This window comes from Dermacentor albipictus, chromosome 7 (assembly GCF_038994185.2).
Source record: "Dermacentor albipictus isolate Rhodes 1998 colony chromosome 7, USDA_Dalb.pri_finalv2, whole genome shotgun sequence".
Lineage (NCBI taxonomy): Eukaryota > Metazoa > Arthropoda > Arachnida > Ixodida > Ixodidae > Dermacentor > Dermacentor albipictus.
In genome coordinates, this window is record NC_091827.1 from 100,577,921 (window position 1) to 100,597,644 (window position 19,724).

At 44.1% G+C, this 19,724-nt stretch overlaps 1 protein-coding gene across 11 annotated transcripts in view; it reads left to right on the forward strand.

Moving 5' to 3' along the window:
* hppy (MAP4K3-like protein hppy) overlaps positions 1–19,724 on the forward strand; it is a 217,725-nt gene that overhangs the window by 86,061 nt on the left and 111,940 nt on the right. For 8 of the 11 annotated variants that reach the window (XM_065450743.1, XM_065450744.1, XM_065450745.1 and 5 more), the window contains exons 2-8: positions 1,565–1,622; positions 6,839–6,856; positions 8,254–8,409; positions 11,097–11,243; positions 12,503–12,575; positions 13,758–13,952; positions 18,762–18,843. In XM_065450743.1, the coding sequence (XP_065306815.1) occupies positions 1,565–1,622; positions 6,839–6,856; positions 8,254–8,409; positions 11,097–11,243; positions 12,503–12,575; positions 13,758–13,952; positions 18,762–18,843 (729 nt within the window). The remainder of the gene's footprint in view (positions 1–1,564; positions 1,623–6,838; positions 6,857–8,253; positions 8,410–11,096; positions 11,244–12,502; positions 12,576–13,757; positions 13,953–18,761; positions 18,844–19,724) is intronic. The other 3 variants (XM_065450746.1, XM_065450753.1, XM_065450754.2) reach the window with 1 other exon arrangement.

The following is a 19,724-nucleotide window of genomic DNA, read 5'->3' on the forward strand; positions in this document are numbered from 1 at the left end:
AACAATTGAAATGTTTCACAAGGAGTCTATGAGAGAGCTAACCACTTATAATGGCCTGGTGCCCTGCTCAGTTTAGTTAAAATAAATGCAATGAACCATGCTGTGGCAGGGCACTGACGAGGTGGGGATTGGCCCCAGTGGTCTCAACATTGTATGCTGTAAGCTTCATAGCTCGCTCAAGCATTTTGTATAGGCCAGGGGCTTTAACTACAGTCATGTGAACAGTTTGACAAAGTTGTTGAGTATCATTGTCAGGTGGTAATTACTTAAACAGAGCTCAATCACCAGTTTATGCCTGTGAAGGCGGTGATCACCATTTCAGGAAATATGCCATTTCCTCGGCGCACTGTTGAGTTCACTATTGCTAGTTTTGAAGGCAAGTCCAGCTTTAGTGAACTTTCTGATATAGCAAACCCATTTTGGGCAATAAAGGCGCTTGTTGTAGCGTCGCTTAAGTGAATTGTCTTCATTTTACCAGCATCAATCGATGGGTAACTTGGAGGCTACGGGAGAATACTCCAGAGAAAGCTATTGAAAGAAAAATTATCTGTGCAATATGAAGAGAGAAGCAACAGTGCAGATTAGCAATCAGTAGCTGATATCTTAGCTCAGATTAAGCTAAAAACAGTGGAGATGGATGATTCTTCTATTCTTTGAAGTTGTAACTGTAAGTTTGTTTCAGTAGCAGAATTGGCGACAAAGAAAAAAAATGAGAAATGCACTGAGGGGGCAGCAGGGAATTGTGTAGAAGGCTGAGATTAGGGAAACTGTGCATACCTAGTGGGTTCAGTTTAAGCACAGCAGTGGTAATAGGAGATCACTGAGAAAGTCTTGTGGCCTGCATCGTGTATAGGCTGGTGATTTAGCAGCCAGCATTGGTTTTCAGGATTGCTACTTCATGTTCCTTAAGGAAATTTCAACCTGGATTAGTTGCATGGCGAGAATATATGCATATTGGTGAAGTGGCATTCTTTTTTGTATGTGTATGGGTTTTGAATTAGCGCATATTAGAGTGGTGTAAATGGCTATGTGTACCTATCAAGTAACCAGCCTACATATGTACACCTTGTCCCAATTATCAGAAAGCTCACAGATGCACAAATCTAGAAAAAAGTTCATTTCGCCCATGGCGTCAGTTTTTTTTTTAAACAATAATTTAGCTATAGTATGTGGTAGTCATGTGGCAAAGTATAAGCTGGAGCTTTGAATTTTGGGAAGTGACTGTTAGCAGCACCAAAATAGCATTATTTTTTTTTTTACATTTCATGTTCTGAAAATTCTTAGCAGTGAAGGGTGTACATATTTGAGACTGTAGTTTGACCGTGGGATGTCTTTTTTTCTTCTTCTGTTATTCATCTGCAAAGCCCACCCTACATCATACATTGTGTTCAGATATTTAGCAAATTTTTTTTGCTGCGATCTTACTGTGAGTGCAAAGCCACATGCCTGAGCTGTGCTCATTGTGTCTTGCTCCTTTTTCCACCAATATGAAACAGTCAATACATGTTAATTTGACTGTCATTACCTGTGCTCACAAAGCGCTTCCTCTTTGCTCTCGTTACAGGCGAAGAGGCTATCCACCGGTGAGATGGCGGCCATCAAGGTCATCAAGTTGGAGCCAGGTCAGTGTGGTTTCACATGCTTGAGGAAGGTTGGGTACATTTGGTTAATGAATTCAGATTTTGCCAGCTACCAAATCAATTTATGCCATGGCGCACACTGATGGCTGGGCTTGGGCACGAAGCCAGGATTTTTGAGGGGGGGAACCCAAGGTAAGTTTTCTATGCCAATGAGGGGGAGGTACCTTTACTAGTACAAATGGTAATAATGCCCACTATTCGCAATAAAGACACGTAAACCAGCCAAAGAAAAATGAAATAAGGTGTACCTCACAGGTACGCCTGTGGGATACATCTCTCCTTTACTTGGCAAACAAGGAACCACATGAAATGGACTCATGCATGACAGAAGCACAGGAAGAACACTGCGAAAATGTAAAATAAAGATTTCTAGTAGCGTTCTTTAAAAATTAGCTCTGGAAGAATTCTAGAGAAATATATATATATATTTGCAGAACAATCACAGTTCTTTTGGATCCCTTGTTTACTGCTCTACCAATTTAAGTGCCAAAACCGACTTGGGTTGTTATTCTGGAAGTTGCGTAACAATGTGTGCTCACCAGTCCCGTACAACCGCGTAGAGCGCAGGACGCTGCGATTCTAGACGTACTGCACCCACCGGAAGGTTAGAAAACACCCACAGTAGCACATCAGAGAAGTGGCTACGTGAGGCGGCTCGACTGATAACTGTATAAGCGTTGTTCAAACACACGGAATCATTCTCCACTTGCGGCTGCGTTTTCTCTTCTTTTTTTTTTTAAAGAAAGATGTTGGTCCATAAATATTTTCACAAACAACGGTTAAATTTGTTAATTTTTGCTTTAGCTTCCTGTTTGGCTGTTACTTTGGCTCTCTCCCTTAGTAGATCGCTCAATTTCTCGACTCCTTGTGACGATTGTTTCCAGTTGCCAATTTTTCACGAGAAGTGCCGTACAATTAGGGAAAAGCCAGAGACGAGGTAACAGGTGACAGTCATATTGCTTATGGATTTAACGATTATTGCAGGGTGTGATGATGGAGGCTGTTTCACATTGTTTTATTTTCCACCTTATCTAAGCCATATAAAATCAAATCAAATCAGCTTATTATTATTACATCGTATGTTAATTACAGTATATAAGTATACAGATGAGAGTATATGGTTCCGAGGATCTGCCAGCATCGTGGTGAGCCGTCACTTGAGGAAATAATGAAGCAAAAGGAAAAGTTTAATGCAACTGGCATATTCTTTTGCTGCAACTAATTCCACGAGCATACAGACTAGCTGACTATGAACCGAATCTCTTTCCTGGTCCCTGGATCAGTTGAACAAAAAAGGTTGAACTAATGAAACAACAGCAATGCGCGTGTTCCTTGAATAGATGGTGACAGCTGAACTCATCCTGAATTAATCGTGTGGGCAGCTAATCGATGAGAAAACTGGACTCCACATCCTAATAGATGCCGACAACTATCGCCATCCAAAAAGAGTGAAAAAATCGACAACCATTTAACTCCGTGAGGACGCAATCGCAATGAAAGCTGACGACAGTCAAAGCTCTCAAACGAAAGGCAAAGTGCTTCACCTCCGCTGCGGGTCGGCCCAAACGTAGTGCAATGCTGGGCCGACCTGCGGCAAAGGTGAAGGAGATGTTGAGCACTCTCCATACGTGGGGCCATCCCGAAGATAGTGCAATAGCGGGTCCACCCCACAGCGGAAGTGAAGCAGGCGTTGAGCACTCTGCATGCGTGGGTCCATCCCAAAGGTTGTGCAATGCTGGGCCGACCTGCGGTGGAGGTGAAGCAGGCGTTGAGCACACCCCACACATGGGCCCATCCTGAAGATCTGAAAGGGTGCGTTATTGGTTCCCGAGCCAACAGGGGTATCTGCCATTGAGCTTGTATGCTTTCTGCACTATCACCAGTATTGGCCGGCCACATGATGATTTTTTCTGTTGACGGATGCCGAAAAAACTACCGAAGGTTAGTCATATACAGCTTTCGCTGTAAAAGGCAGCAAAATGTTGACCACGAAATATATTGATTTGTTGGCGTTTTGGGAATGTGTGTGAGGAGTGGTGCCGTGGGTGGGGAGGGAGAGAGTATGCTGCTTAATTTCGCGCACCCCCGGGACCCCCTTGGGTACATGCCTGGCTGGACTGGGGCTATAGTTAGACTAGCCTGCACATATGAAAACAAAGAGTGTGTTGTGATCTGGATTGCAAGCAGAGACCCCATATGCTTGAACGTGACACACTTCTCCTGTATCTGCTGATTTCTCTCTCCAGAAGCATACCTGACTCAGCTGGTTGGCATAATTACTGGAATGTGAAATAAACAGCACAGAAGGGGCCCTCGGGCCCCTACATTCAAAGGTCCACTACACTCAAAGGTCCATTGGTGGATCCAAAGAAGGGGCCCTCGGGGATGGGCCCCGAGGGCCCCTTCTTTGGATGCAACAGTGGACCTTTGAATGTAGTGTGGACAGGAAAGTTAGAAAATGGGCTGGCTCTTCACTTTTTATTGCTGCTATTTGCTGATGTGAACATTTAATGCTTGATTGATACCATTTAAAAGCCTACCTGGAAGCATTCATCTTGCGATTGATCAGAACTTAGGTTAACAAGGGAAGTTGGCCCTCATACAGCAATTATGCCGACATGCTCAAGGTTCCTGCCATGGAGGTGGCCATTTCTTTTCCTTATTCTGTAGCTGATGACCTGATTTTTCGTAGCTTGCCTCAATAAATTACCAATGTGTGGCACTAGCACAGAAAGGATACCCTAACCCCTTTGATTCAGTGATTTATACTACAACAGTGCAGCGTCATATCATAAGAACAAAAGTGTGAAAGTCAGATGGAGCATGCTCTCTGCTGTTGGCTAGATTTTTCATTTGAAGAAATCATTATTTCTGTTATACAAGACAGAAAAAACCAAATGTTAACAAAGAAATGATAATGAAGCCTGGCACACCATAGGGAAATCTGGGGCATTAAATTGGTGAATTTTAAAGAAGCTGTTGCACCCAATGGTGGGGCAGATCCTTTGCTTTTACTGCAGTAATAGTCAACACTTTTGCCACTGTAATAAATTAATTTGTTCTTTGTAAGGGAATAAATGTCGTAATGACATCCTTTTGTTGGACAATTTGTTGGTAAATCAGGCTAATTGCTCACAGCAGAGGTAATTTATATGAATGAATAATTATTTTTCACGCAGGCGTGCTTGTTATGACAGTGCATTTTATTTCTGCTCATTATATTTTTGTCTCTCACTCAAGGCTTCCGTTCTCTGACTTTATGCATATGTCTCATAGAAATCCAAACACAATATGTGAACATTGTGTGGTGCAGGTTTTTTAACTGCTTTCACTTGTCCAACCAGCAAGGCAGAGTCGTTGGCCAATACTTCGAAGTAATATCTGCTTGTGAATGTTCACCTCCATTTATGTACTCTGTAGGGCATGTTCTTATTTGAATGTCCATTTGCCTTTGCACTTCAAGGAATGCTAAAGAGAAACACACGATCAGATTAGACTTGCCAGTTATTCTTTCAAAGGTCCCGTTTGCTTTTATTTAACAAGAAATGAATTTGGGCTGTAATGCAGAACACACAAAGGCACAACAGTGCCGTTGTGCAGCTCAAAGAATATGCAACTGACTAGCCTACCAGCACATGCTAATCAGAAAAAGGCCTATATTAGTAGAAAAAAAAGGGGGGGGGGCAAATTTTCCTGCTTGAGTTTCTCTCTCTCTCTCTCTGGGCTGTAAAGATTTTAATGAACTGCCAGGGTGAGTCATATGTTCCCATCTGTGTGGAGTTATTCAACAACAACAACAAAAACGGTTAGTCATAGCTTAGTTTAGATTGCAACAAACCAGTTGCAAAATTCATAGTGACTTCTGTTGGCAGAATCGGGAGCCTCGCCTCTTTGTTGGAAAACATTGTTTTCCTGGCAGCATGTGTGCAAAGTGACACTGAGGAGGAGGAGGAGGAAGAGAAGGAAGGAAAGGTAGGAAGGTCAACTAGGCATGCATCCAAATTGCTGCCCTATGCGGAGAGAAGGGGGTTAAGGAACGAGAAAGAAAAGGGAGAGACAGGGAGGAAGGTACTAGCAATGCGAACATGTGCACCTGTCTATCACACCTACAATCGGTCACCGAGGCCAGTCGATTTCGTAAACTGTAGTAATGACTGCATTACTTTAAAAGCCCGCGACACATGGGATTATGGTCCAAGGATATTTGTCTCTGAATATGGTGTGTGATCTAGTCAGTTTAACGCACTCCGAAGAATGTTGCATTGGACGTCATGACAGTCACAAAAGCATAACAAGTGTTCTATCACCTTGTGCAGCTGCGAAGTAATACCGAGACAGCTGGTGTGCGTATAGTGTCGATTGAGTGTGTTTGCTTGCTGCAGTTACACGAAGTCTATCATTGAGGATTGGGGAAGACGATCCCCATTCCATTTTTACAAATGGGATGGACTGCAGACTTTTTCACAGTGCCGCATATTCAGCAAAAAACCACTTCTGAAATTGGTTAGTAATCTGCTTTCCAAGGCTGTTTCTCAACTGAGAACTCTCGTTCACAGACTACATTTCTCCTTCTAAACACGGTCCCCGTCTAGCGAGGAAGTACGAGCAGAGAGGCTTCCCGAGAAAAACTCGGAAAATTTAGGGTCGTCATAGTTCTTCCACACCTGGCCACCGAGAATGAACGTACTGTTGCCATCCAATAGCACTTACCGCCGCTGAATTATCGCAGAGGGGGTGGGTGTTCAGGGTTTGTACATGGTAAAGGCAAAGCTGTTGAATGGGAACAATACTTCATTCCACTACTTTGTGGTCTAGAGCATTTTGGTTGGAAAATATATTTCTAGCATGTGCACATGCAGCATCATTTCTTGCAAATTATCAATTCATGAGCAGTTGTCCCCTGAGCACACAGTCATTCCTTAGCACACAGTCATAAACTATGGTGTCATGGTGAGCCACTATGTTGGTAGCCTTACTGCCGGTCTCTCATTCTGCATAATTTCTAGCGGCCATATCCTCCACTTTTGTTAAAGCTGACTGATTTGCATATTCCAAGAGTGAACCTACAAGTATAGCTGAATGCAAGGTTTCTATTTAGTGTCTATTTAAACGCCCATTTGCAAATGTTTCTACAATGCTTGATTTTAATAAAAACACCTTTGTCTGCAGTGTACATACTGACTACTGTTCTTTTCTAGGTTGGCGCTATGGCACATGTGAGTTTTTCTGAGCGTGTGTTTTTACTTGCTTGCTGGTCTGCACTTTGAAAACCTACCATGTGTTTGTGTGTTTTCTTTTTACTTACTTCAAGTGCGGACAAACATCCGACTCAAACCACATACATAATTGCATGCAGTTTGTTCACATCTGTAATGTGTGTAAGTTTTTTTTTTAACCTAACCTACACAGTCTGTTCTATGCTCTGCATCGTTAATATAGACGACTTGTGTTTGCCATGTGAGCAACTTCATTTGATCTTTAACAATTCAGGTGACTTATTCTTTTTTTTGTGTGTGTGTGTGTCTAACATTGAGAGCCTGCAGTTTGTCCAAACATTGTTTCCACTTAATCTTATTTTGCTGCTCCAAATGTTTGAGCAGTTATTGTTCTTCACTGCCTTCATTTTTCAATACAGTGACATGGCACTGAACACTTAAGTTTGAATCATACAGTGAGTATGCTTACAGTGCAAAGCTAAACGTTGACCGGCATAAAAAAGAACAACGCGGACAGCGGTGACTTATACTGAATTTATTTCCAGAAAGAATGCTTGAAATTGAAATGGAAATTGATTTATTCATAACAGATTACAGCTTATAAAGAAAAGTAATATATAGAAGGAGGTCCCATAGTCAATGACTGTATCCGGACCTCCTGTGATTTATAGATATGCTTTTTCTAAAGCAACAAGGAGCACCACATTAAAATCATATACAAGGAAACACGGAAGAAAGTAAGTAATGGAGCATACATTTGGCAGTTGCAATAAATCTAACGCAGGAAATCATGCAATCGCAAGGAACAAATGCAGTGAAATTAAATGAAATAAACGAAATTGATAGTAACGGACAGAAAAGAAATACAAAGAAATTCACTCGAATTTACTATACAAACAACAAAAAACAACTTATAGGGTACTGTGTAATTAAAACACTAAAAGTAAAAGCACAGAAGCACTGTTGTCACCTGGTCACACAACATGGAACTGCTGTTACCTCTACATCATTTCAAAGGCATGTGTGATGTTCATATATTCTGACTCTATCTATGAGGGCAACCAGTGGCACATTTACACTCATGCTTCATCTTTATTAGTGAGAGCCAATTTCAGGTTCAAAACAACACAAGTTTTGGTCCGTAGTAATGCCTGGGCACTGACTGGGACCTTAGTTTGGGAACAAATTAACCGAAAAAATGAACTGACTGTGATCAGATTAACGAAACCTTACGATACCAGCTGCTCAGCACAGTGGAGAAAAAAAAGCAAAAACAAATGGAATGAATAAAAAAAAACAATAATGAACTTTTATATGGCTCCTAAAAAAGCTTGAGGAAGGTTATTGTCACAGCCTTTCAGAATAGTCTCTCACTACTAGTTCTGCTTGGGTTGCAGGGGACGAGTTTGGAGTCATCCAGCAGGAAATCCTGATGATGAAAGACTGCCGGCACCCGAACATTGTGGCTTACTTCGGCTCCTACTTGCGGCGGGACAAGCTCTGGATTTGCATGGAGTATTGTGGAGGGGGATCACTACAGGACATCTACCACAGTGAGGCCACTTCCCTTCTCTCTGTCTTCATTTTTTTCTCTGACTAAATTGTGCAGTTGTACTGCAGGTTACACTGCACTCATACCTTGCTAATTCAGGCTCTGGTAATTAAAAATTTGATTTTGCTCAGACAAATTTTAATGGGTTTACTATGTTCTCGGTGCACTTTGAAGCTGTTTCAGTCAAACAAGGTTTCCATTTATCAAAGCTTGTTGGCTACACGTGGCAAAGTAGCATGAGCTTAATTTTCTCGGGAGAGCACCTTTGTGCGGCTTGCATGTGAGATGGTCCCTGTGTTGGATCACCAGGCTGGTATTTAAGTGGGTGGGTGTCACTGCAACATGGCTCTCTTAACAAGGCTACCCATTGTGGTCTTACATCTTTTTAAATGTGGCCGAGCATGTGTACCGTTTTCTAGATAGCCCATATTTATTTCCACCCACACGGGACGTAATCAGTGAAGCACGAATTCGAATGCGATCCTGGTGGGAAAACATGACCCAAGGAAAACAGATCATGGCACGGGATAAACAAGTTCATGCGAAGCCAGAGCCCGTGGAAGCGACCATAGCGCCACCATGGAAAGCACCACTGGGCATACGGAGGCAACAACGCCCTATCGCCAAGCGAAGTGGGGAAGCTAGAAAAATATCTGAAAAGAGATTGGAATTAAGAACGCCGCAGCGCACCATTGACATCTACACGGACGCTGCAATCACAAACGACATAGCAAGCATGGCCTGGGTTAGCACATCTGCACCCCAACACAATGGCTATCACACATGTCAGCTTCCTGGAGCTGCAACGTTGCACGCTGAGCTCTTAGCTATATGGGGATCGGTCAACACCATTCCCATTGACATGGGAGACATTGTAGAGCAGAGAGTGCGAAATAATTATTGGATCCTTACTGATTCGTACGGAGCAGTGGCGGAATTAACAGGGCCTACGACAGATGATGCGGTGGCCAACGACACCAGAAAAAAAGCTAAGGAGAATACAGGACAATGGGACAAATGTTCAAATCCTATGGACACCGGGGCACACCGGCATGGATGGGGGAAGCGCAGCCGTTCACGCTGCTGCCGAGCAAGCGGGGGGGCTTGATTATGCGTACAGCTCCCCACACTCCATTTCCTCGCCGAACCCCGCGGACCAAAATCCATATAAAGATATTGGCCGAAGACTCTCCTAGCAGAGCACTGATGCATTACATTCGTACTAAAATAAAAGCAGACAGTAAACGGAGATTATTAGAAGCTACACCAGTACATGTGTTTGACGACAAGGGTGGGCCTACTCGCACGGAAGAGGTTTTTTTAAATAAGGTTATGGCCAACGCTGCATACACACCACACATACTTGAGAAATGGCACCAACCCAGACAAGCTGCGACTGCAAAGACTTATACCCGATGCACACATTGCCAGGAGTCATGCAGAGCAGACTTGCAACACCTCATTTGGAGCTGTGCAGCTTTTTCACGAGGGAGATCCAACATTCAGCATTTACTACACGGAGACATTAGAACACTAGGAATTGCAATACAAACTAACCCTGAAACACAGAAAGCCATTGCGACATATGGCAGACAAAGTGGCTTGTTTCGAGTAGTGTAGAAGGGGTTGATCAGCTCATGTGAGAGCGGTGGAACTGAACATGCACCTGAGTCTGAATAAAGCGGAAGGTCCAAGACTGAGATGAAGATGTGCTTCAGCCAACAGTCTGGGAACCCACATTGCCTTCCCTCCTAATTTCCATCAGCGGCCTAGAGCCGTCCCCTTCCTTAAAATAAAGGCTTTATTCATTAATTCATTTCTTTGTGCCATATTATCTAGCTATCGATCAGTAAAATTCCTGATAATTGAAATGAAAGCTTGTACTTTGAACTAACGTGAATCAACTGTATTTATTGAGGTATTTATTTTTGAAGGCAAAAATTATACCTATGCATGGTATGCAGATTTCTTGTTTCGAGGTGGTTTCCATGTTTTTACATTGGATTCATACACTGTGCTTGCTGTGAAGTGACGATTTTATGCAAGGGGCGCCATCTGTGATGAAAAGATCGATTCTGTTTCAGATATTGTTTATTCGTGATTACAATCATCAAACAGTTCATTAGGATGGTTAAATTGGAGGGCATTATTTGTTCAGGTTGCGGAGTACCAGCAGTAACAAACTACAATTACGCTGCTGCAAGCAACCTGTCACCTAAATTGTATTGCTCACAAACAGGTAGATGTTGTCACTGGGGGTAAATTCAGCCTTTGTGCATTTGTAGGTGAGAGCTCTCAAAACTGTGTGTGCGCTTACTTGTTGCAGTGCTGTTGATGCTGCATTCTTGTTGGCTTGGTTACCCAAGTTGCAGGTGTACAGGCTGTGTAGAAAGTGCATACTTGTTATTTGCACTATTCTTAAACATTGCAACCATTCAAATGCGCCGAGTCTGCCACGTGGACTGACTTAGTGTGAAGTAATGTTGGCGAGCACTGTTACTCATGGCTTCATCACATCTTGGTGCAGTATACAGCACAATCCAGCGCAAATCTTTGGATTTAATTAAAAAAACGTGGATAGTTGATAAGTCCATGTATGCTGAAGCACCTGTTCGTCAATGCATCGTCGTGTCTAGAAGCCAGTGCCTCGCTGACCTCTCACTCCTGTCGTTCGGTGCCGTCTTGCAGTCACGGGTCCCCTGAGTGAGCAGCAGATAGCATACATGTGCCGGGAGACGCTCAAAGGGATTGCCTACCTGCACTATGTGGGCAAGATGCACCGAGACGTCAAGGGCGCCAACATCCTCTTGACCGACGACGGTGACGTCAAGCTCGGTGAGTGCGCCTCCCTTCTCTCTGATTTGCCTTCTTGACTCCCTTCTTGAGGGCAACAGTGCTGCTTAACAGAGTGTCAGGTAATTCAGGCATTCTCTGCATTGCTCTAGTTTGTGCTTCATAGGCCACACCTGCAACCATGCTCGACAGTGCAGAGAATCCCTGCAGCCGCTTCTGTAAAAAGTAAGGCTTATTGTCTGATAACAAAGGGCATCATGTTATGACCCTTTGCAACAATGTTTGCACCTTCTCTTATGAATGTTGTCGCAGGAAATCAAGTATGACGTCATGACGTCATACTTTATTTATCGTATGACGTCATGACGTCGTACTGTCATGACGTCGTGGCCTTTTGTAACATTTTGTAGAGTGCAGCAAGATTATAAAGCCATCTTTATTGGGAGGATCACAGAAAACTAGGAGGAGGGGTATAGGTTGGCCCCTGAGTACTTATATGGCTTAAGTTCAACCACAAAGAAAATAATTTTGTGTTTTCATATGCTATCTTTAATATGCCCCTTTAAAACCAAAACCAAATCTAAATGTGTAAAATGTTGGTGTCATTGTAACAATTTTCATTAAGATGTAAAAATCTAGGCATTTCACAGTAAAATCATAGTAGCGGGCAGGTAGGCACTGAATGCATAAGTAATACTCGTGTGATATTTGCTAACTTTTAACACTCTGGCGATCCATATTTTTCTGGAGCACTATGCTTCAACATCCGCCACGGCTTAGATGTAAATGAGATATGATAACTAGTCAGTCGATTCAGGAAGTATGTGCTCTTTGGGATATAAGTTATTCATCTGAGAACTCTGTTGAAATGGGAATCGGAAGGTTGCAGGTAATGTCACCATAATAATTCTTAAATGTTCCATTAACACAGGTGCACACTGAAAATTTCTTGCTACTTGCCCTTGTCTTCATCGGAACACTATTCTTCATCATATTTGATTCACCTACCTATTTTAAATTTTAATCTTGACAGGTGGAATAAACTCTGTCAGTTTCAGTTTGCCAAGACATTGCAAAGCGCAAACTTCTTTAAAAACTGAGACGTGGCCTTTAGATGTGTGTGGTTCTCAGTAGAGATTTTACTGTACATTTGTACAGTAAGGACTGGAATAGCAGTTATAATAGTACTAATAAAAAAGCAAAAAAAGCAACAATTATCAGAGGCCTTTGATCTTCCAACCCCTTTGCTTTGTCGTTCTAATTATTTTGATGTGATCTGTGTTTTGTTTTCTCTTTTGCAGCCGATTTTGGCGTGTCTGCCCAGATCACTGCCACCATCAGCAAGCGAAAGTCGTTCATTGGAACACCTTATTGGTGAGCTTACACGAATTGGTGTTTGCTTGCATATAGTGAACTGTGAGCGAGACGTAGAAGCACAGCTTAAACACAATATAAACAAAAATGATTTAAAGAATTATTGGATATAATAACGTAATTAAAGAATTTTTTGGCGATGCTTTTCTGCAGTTAGTATTCTGGCGCTGTAATAAAACCTTAAATGCAAGAGCCCAGGTAATGTAGTTTGCTTGCACCTCAAGGTTTGTATTCTCACAGCAAAAATGGGAGTCCCGCAGCCAGCAAGTCAACGTGCTTATCCTGCATGGTCACACCGTTGCATATTTAAAACAGTGCAGAGTGCGTTTGCAATTTAGCATCGCGCAAGTGCCATGCATTGGCATGGCAAGGTACCTATGGGCCATCAAAGTTGACAGAAGGCCCTTTGCTGGCCTGTCAGAGACTTGCATTTATTTTGCGTGGTCTGATAAAGACATCTTTATTCGACGGTAACGACGCATGGGCTTGCAACCAATGTAGGGTATAACAAAAGTCTTTTTGAGCCAGATATGAGCTTGTTTTACCAGGTTTGACTGCCTGGCTAGATGACTCATGGTTATGTTATTTTGCAGTGGATTGCGAGGTTGCAGGTATGAGTTCTGGCTGTGTTGTTGTTTCCCCAGACCAGAGGATGAAACAAAAATGTGGCAGAAACCATCTAGGATGATTGTCTAAGTTATGTAACAGAATTCACACCACACACTTATACGCACACTTTATTCAATTCTCCATTAGGTACATCATTGTTTGCTTCATCTGTTGAGCCCAACGGGATGGTGCATGTTGAAGTGTAATGTGTACAATTCCATGCCCCTTGCCGACTGTTAGCATGGTGCTGAGGATAGTTACTCGCTTACTAGGCCTGGGCTTGATTCCCTGCAGAACATTTCAAATTTATTTTTATGTGGTTATCGTTTTGAGGACAAAGAGATAGTCATACGGGCCAAAGTGGATGGGGTTAGCAAGGAGTGCTCTCGCATTAACAGGCACAGCTGCTAATGCAACTTGGGGATACGACCTGTGATCTGGTAGTGAATGATGATGCACAGGAATTGAATGTTCTAAAAGTGCTGCCATGGTAAATGTGTTGATCCCACGCCTTCTCGGCACCCGGCAGAAAAGACGGTGGAAGACGTTGGCTGAATGACTCGGTGCATGCAGGATGGCGCCCGAGGTAGCAGCCGTGGAGCGCAAGGGTGGCTACAACCAGCAGTGTGACATCTGGGCAGTGGGCATCACAGCCATCGAGCTAGCGGAACTGCAGCCGCCAATGTTTGACCTACACCCCATGCGGGCCCTCTTCCTCATGTCCAAGTCGGGCTTCAAGCCACCCCAGCTCAAGGACAAGGTCAAATGGTACGTGCTTTCTTTATTGCATCTCCCTTTTACCAAGTAAGCAAATGCCAATTGCATTGACGCTAGTGCGACAGTTGCAAACCACATTTCTGAATGCATCATGGTGGTGCAGTAGAACCTCGTCTACACGATCCTGTTACGTACGATTTCCCGGTGCCAACGTTCATCATCGAGAACACAAAAAATTACCCTATTGGATTAAGCTTATTTTTTGCCGGTTCATACGTTCCCGGAAAACACAATCCTTTGGCACAAACACTCAGTACATCGCCAAACTACAATTGTAAAATACATTTTCTGTCCGCTAGATCGCATGTAAACAAGACAATACGTGAGGCACGTGTGATTGAGAGCAGCAGCCACTCACAGTGGCAGCTTCCCCTCAATACTCGCCTGCCTGTCCCTCGTGAAAACGCTGGTGAGTGCTCATTTTCTTATTTAGACACCAGCAAATCTCTTCCAGGGTTGTCACACGCCACATTCACAGATGTCGCCGCCAACCCTATTGCCATAAGCATCTTCATTTGTTTCACAGCATGTGGTGCCGTTGGAAGCATACTGCGCTCATTTAATGCGCTATAACCCAAGCATGCCACCATTTCCTGCTGTAGACTGCAATCGTATGGTACATTTTCCGGACGCCACATCCCGTGTAAACAAGAAAAGTCATGAGGTGCGCGCGATTCATAGCAGTAGCCATCCACTCAGTTTGTTATTCCGGTACCAGCCAATCTCCTCCCAGGTCGTCGCAAGCCACACTCACAGCTATCGCCACCGACCCTATTGCAATAAGCATCATCACCCATCTGGTTTAGGGTGCTTGCAAAGTAGTGTCATCAGAAGCATAATGCATAACCCAAACATGCTGTCGTTTCCTGCTGTAGACTGCGATTGTATGGTAGATTTTCCGGCCGCCAAATCCCGGGGGAACAAGAAAAGTCAAAAGTATATGCAGTACCATACAAGCTTGTGCAATAAGCTTGTGCTTTTTTTGGGGGGGGGGGAGAGGGGGGGTCACGATTCCTATAGTGCAGCTTTAACAAGCACATGAATGCAAAGATTATTACTGTAGAATCTTGGTGATACGATCATGCCTAATCCGAGTTTCGGGGTGATGCAAATTTTTAGAAGTCCTCGCCAGAGTTCATTAGCTTGCATTGTGCTAGAGCTCGAATGTTGCGAACCTCTTTTCGAGGCTGCGGCAGATGAAATAAACAACCGAGCCACATCATAATGCCTGGAGGAGCCGGTCAGGAGGTGTCAGCCTGGTGCCTCCTTGTCTCTCTCCGGTTGTATTCCGTTACTGTGATGGGAAAGGGGTCTGTGTATGGGCCCTGGTTATCGGACACACTAGAGATAGCCTAGTAAACACGAAGAAACACTTTTATACATGAGGTATATTGGACATGCATAAAGAAGGACGGCGATAACAGGTGCATGGGAACTGTCAATACAATATGGGCTTGCTGGTGAGTTAAGCTATGTTCACGTAAAGTCTTAGCAAAGGCATTCAACTGCCATTCTTCAATAACCAATGCCCGTCCATGTCCAGCGTCTTTTCCTTGTGTGCGCGTCCTTTGTGTTTCGCTGGTACCCCTTTTTCAGTACAAGAATGTCTACCTCTGGTACTATAGGTTAACACTCACGAGTAACTTCGTTGAAATGACCGTAGCGTCACGCAATGGGGCGTTGAACTCGTCATCGACGCGTTAACGTGGTGGGCATTCCCCTTCGAGCCACAGGCCAGAGCTTGAAGATCCTCTGCTACACGACGTCTATCTGGCAGCATGGGGTTCAAAGTCCAGATGCCGATGGAAGCCAGCGATGCACCGCTTCATGAATTGGTCTTCATCTTCCTTTCACATTGGCGCACGCTCAAATTTGTTTGTGTGGCACTTATAATCGTAAAGCTAACTTTTTTGCGAGGATGTTTGCTAAGCTAATGGCCCGGTAGTCATTATACAGTCAGTCAGTGCATAGAATGTCATATGACTTGAAAAATGTAGATGTGGTCCTCGTGATGAAGTCATGCACAAGAGACGTAGCCCCCATCATGCGCAACGAGCACTTTGTCTTCGTGTGAAACATGACCAGTGCTGCCATTAGTTGGGCAAATGTGTAATGCAGAGAAGCACACCTGTTAATTAGGAAAAATTGTTGACCACAGTCATATAAACTAGTGCACCGACAACGAGCATCTTGGCACAGCTGACTGCCTAGCCCCACCCATTTCCATGGACCAGACAGAAGAATAATGACGCCATACAATGCTCGAGAACCCATAGCACCTGCAAATCTGGCTCTGCCATCCACACAGTAGTCCACACAGTCCTGACATCTGGTTTTTGTAATTCTAGGCACAGCCATATGTCAGTGACATGTCATCTCAGATCCGGCAGTACCTGCTCTTTAAAAGAGAGATTCATGACATCTTTTTCTCAAGGGCAACAACTTATATGACAGCCTGAAGAACACATTTTTCAGTTTCTGGCTCTGCCATCCACAGTAGTCCACACAGTCCTGACATCTGGTTTTTGTAATTCTAGGCACAGCCATGCATCAGCGACATGTCATCTCAGATCCGGCAGTACCTGCTCTTTAAAAGAGAGATTCATGAAATCTTTTTCTCAAGGGCAACAACTGATATGACAGCCTGAAGAACACATTTTTCAGTTTCTGGTATAGAACATGATGTTCCCCTTCAGCTGCTCAGCTTTCTCAAGGAGCCATGATGTGGTGAGGACACCATCGCTGCAGGTTCCTTGTTTCCTTTATTCTTTGACAACGAACAGCCCAATCACCTCCCTGCTAGGCTCGTTATGTTCGCTGTCTGGAAGCCCATCACTTCTCGGCGGTCACCAGCATATCTTCGTGCCCATGCTTAGCTCTGTAGTGGCATGAACTTATATGAAATTGGATGATAAGCCACAGCTACTAGTGGCTCTTCTGCTGTCTACAACATACATGCTAGCACCCATGTTCTGACTGCATCATAAGACACCATGACTGGGAAACATGTCTGCCAGCAAGTGCCTGAAACTTTTTGCCTGCTATTTCCAGTCAGCTTGTGGCTCCACCTCCGCCACAACTTTTGCAGATATCAGCACTACTTTCACAAGCCTAGAGTGAAGCCACTTTTTTCATAGTCTGACTGGCTCATATACGAATGGCTTGATGATTGCTGCTTCCATTGCATCACTCTGATTCCTCCGTTTACGAGTCCATCACCGACTACAACATTCGACCACAGAGTAACCTCTGGATCTCGCTACAAGGCTTGCCCCGAGTGTCCACACACGCTCAGCATGCAGCAATTGCAGGCCACAATGTGACCGTCATCGTTGTTGCATCTTCCACAGTGCAGGAACAAACCACCGAGACTTAAGAACACAGGTGCTTAAGAACAGGTGCTTAAGAACACTGTTGGGAATGGCCAAACGGGGTGGCAACGTGCCAGCTTTCAGCCCGCTGCATGTGTTCCAATCCAACCAGACGAGGCGCACTTCAGAGAACTGCGGATGACCGGCAGCCACGTGGCGCGCTGTCAGCTCAGGAATGTGGTACTCGGCTGCGCCACCCAGGACAAAGCAGAGTTCTACGAAGCCCTCTGACGTCGGTTCCGGACCTTTACACCTGTGTGTATGTGCGGCACGTGTGTGTGAGTCATCATCCTCCTCCAACAGCCCTCGCCCTCCTCCAAAAGGGCGGGTCATCTACGGTTACGTCAAATGGTGACGTCGAACGATGACTGGACGAACATTTCCGTCCACTGGGACTCAAGGGGGGACCAAGGGCTTATAAGCAGCGGTTGCCGGCTGCTAGAGACTGCTCGTCGTCGGGAGCTGAGTGCTCGTTGTCATGCTAGAAATGTACTCGTGAGCTGTGTGCTCGTAAGCTGTTTGCTGTAGTTAATCTTGCGGGCTCCATATGGGAGTCATGCTAGACTGCCAATGTATCTTGTTCAAAATGTAAATCCTGCAAATAAACCCTGCTCTCCTAAGTCCCGACGAAGAGTCAAGCTCCTTCCTACAGCTACAACTGCCAACTCCTAATAACATCAAGTGGTCAAAATTCAACTGGAGCACAGCCAGCTCCCCCTTCACTACGGCATGTCTGATGAGCATGTGTAGGGGTATGCTAATTGTAATTTTTTAAGCTGGATTTAATATAAAATATTAGATGCTTTCGAATAGTTTTCGAATAGCGAGCAGTCATTTTCACATTTGGTATAAAAATGATGCTCGCATCCTAGTATATGTAGTGTTAGCCGGTTTCTGTCATCGCATTGTACATTGTGAAGCATTGTTTATTAAAAGCACTAATGAATCATGAAGAACAAATAAGCACTCTCTTCACATTCTCAGGACTCTTTGGAGGATGCAAATGATATCTGTATAGACAATCAGGTTAGGCTCCCTGAGGGACATAGCTTGCTCCCATTGTGCAAGTTCTCACGTTAACCTTATGCTTGATTGCGCACAGCTGACATTTTAAAATATTAAAAAACGAATCAAGAAATACTCACCTTTACAAATGGTGACTATATTTGAATGGAAGGCCAAATCGAAAAGGATACTATTTGATTTGTCAATACGAAGGTGTTCAATATTTGCCCACCCCTACCCATGCGTTAGTTACTATGGGACAACAAACCCTGTATAATTGGATTTCTTTTTTTACCCCGTGCATGCACACAGACACACTTGCACACAATAAAAACACATGTGTACAGTGATCACAGAGGCTATGTGCATCTGCCACCTCATCTGGGAGTGTCTTGCGTGTAATCCTGTGCATTTCCTGACACAGGTCCCAGAACTTCCACCACTTTGTCAAGGTGGCCCTGACCAAGAACCCCAAGAAGAGGCCCACTGCAGAGCGGTTACTCATGGTAAGTCACGCTGCACTACAGAAGTATTCTAGTTGTGGTGCAAGTATTGCAGAGCTGGCAAAAAGTGGGAACAGGGAGTAATGAAATCATGAATTTAGTATTTCCATCTCTATTAGCAAATGCTTTGCATGAGATCAAGTTGTGGACAGTCCCGAGGAACCACTTCTGTGATACCTGTCACAGGGTCAAAGTCGTCACCTTGAACCACAATCTCGGTGCCCATGTCCTTTGGATGACCTGGATCAGCAGAACTAGTGACTGCATTCACCCACCTTCATACAAAGTGCTTGCAGTTCACGTTGACCAATAGAGCTCTACAGTGCTCCAGTCATATTCGTGACATGTTCACAACAGTTGTCTTGCACTTTGCAAAGCAAACCTGGCACACTTCAAGCAAGTTTGTTGCCGGATTAGTTGGTGCATTGTCGCCGAATCGAAAAACAGTGGGCTCTGGAATAATTTCGACCACTTGTGGTACATGTATGTGACATTTACTAGTGTATACAGTTGACTTCCTTTAATTCTATCCTGATGGGACCAACGAAACTGGTCAAATTATCTGGCAGGTTGAATTAAACAAAAGGCTGAAAAAAAAAATGGCTGTGGCTTAGCTAAGGTTAAGCCCAGGATGCGAAGCATACTAGCCTTTATTTTAGTTGTTGAACCACTGTTTAGCCTGGTGAACTGCTGTTGCTTGGCTATATTTGGTTGCATTTCGCCGCACCGAGTGAGTAGAAGTACTCCCAGATACACTCGCAACTTCATCCTTTACCTCGGACTCTGTGAAGGAACGCTGCTGTTTAGCCGCGTACTGTGCACGTCACTTGGCAAGCCGAACTTCTCGTTCTTCGGCCGTTTCCGTGGCTCTTTGTAACTTGCAT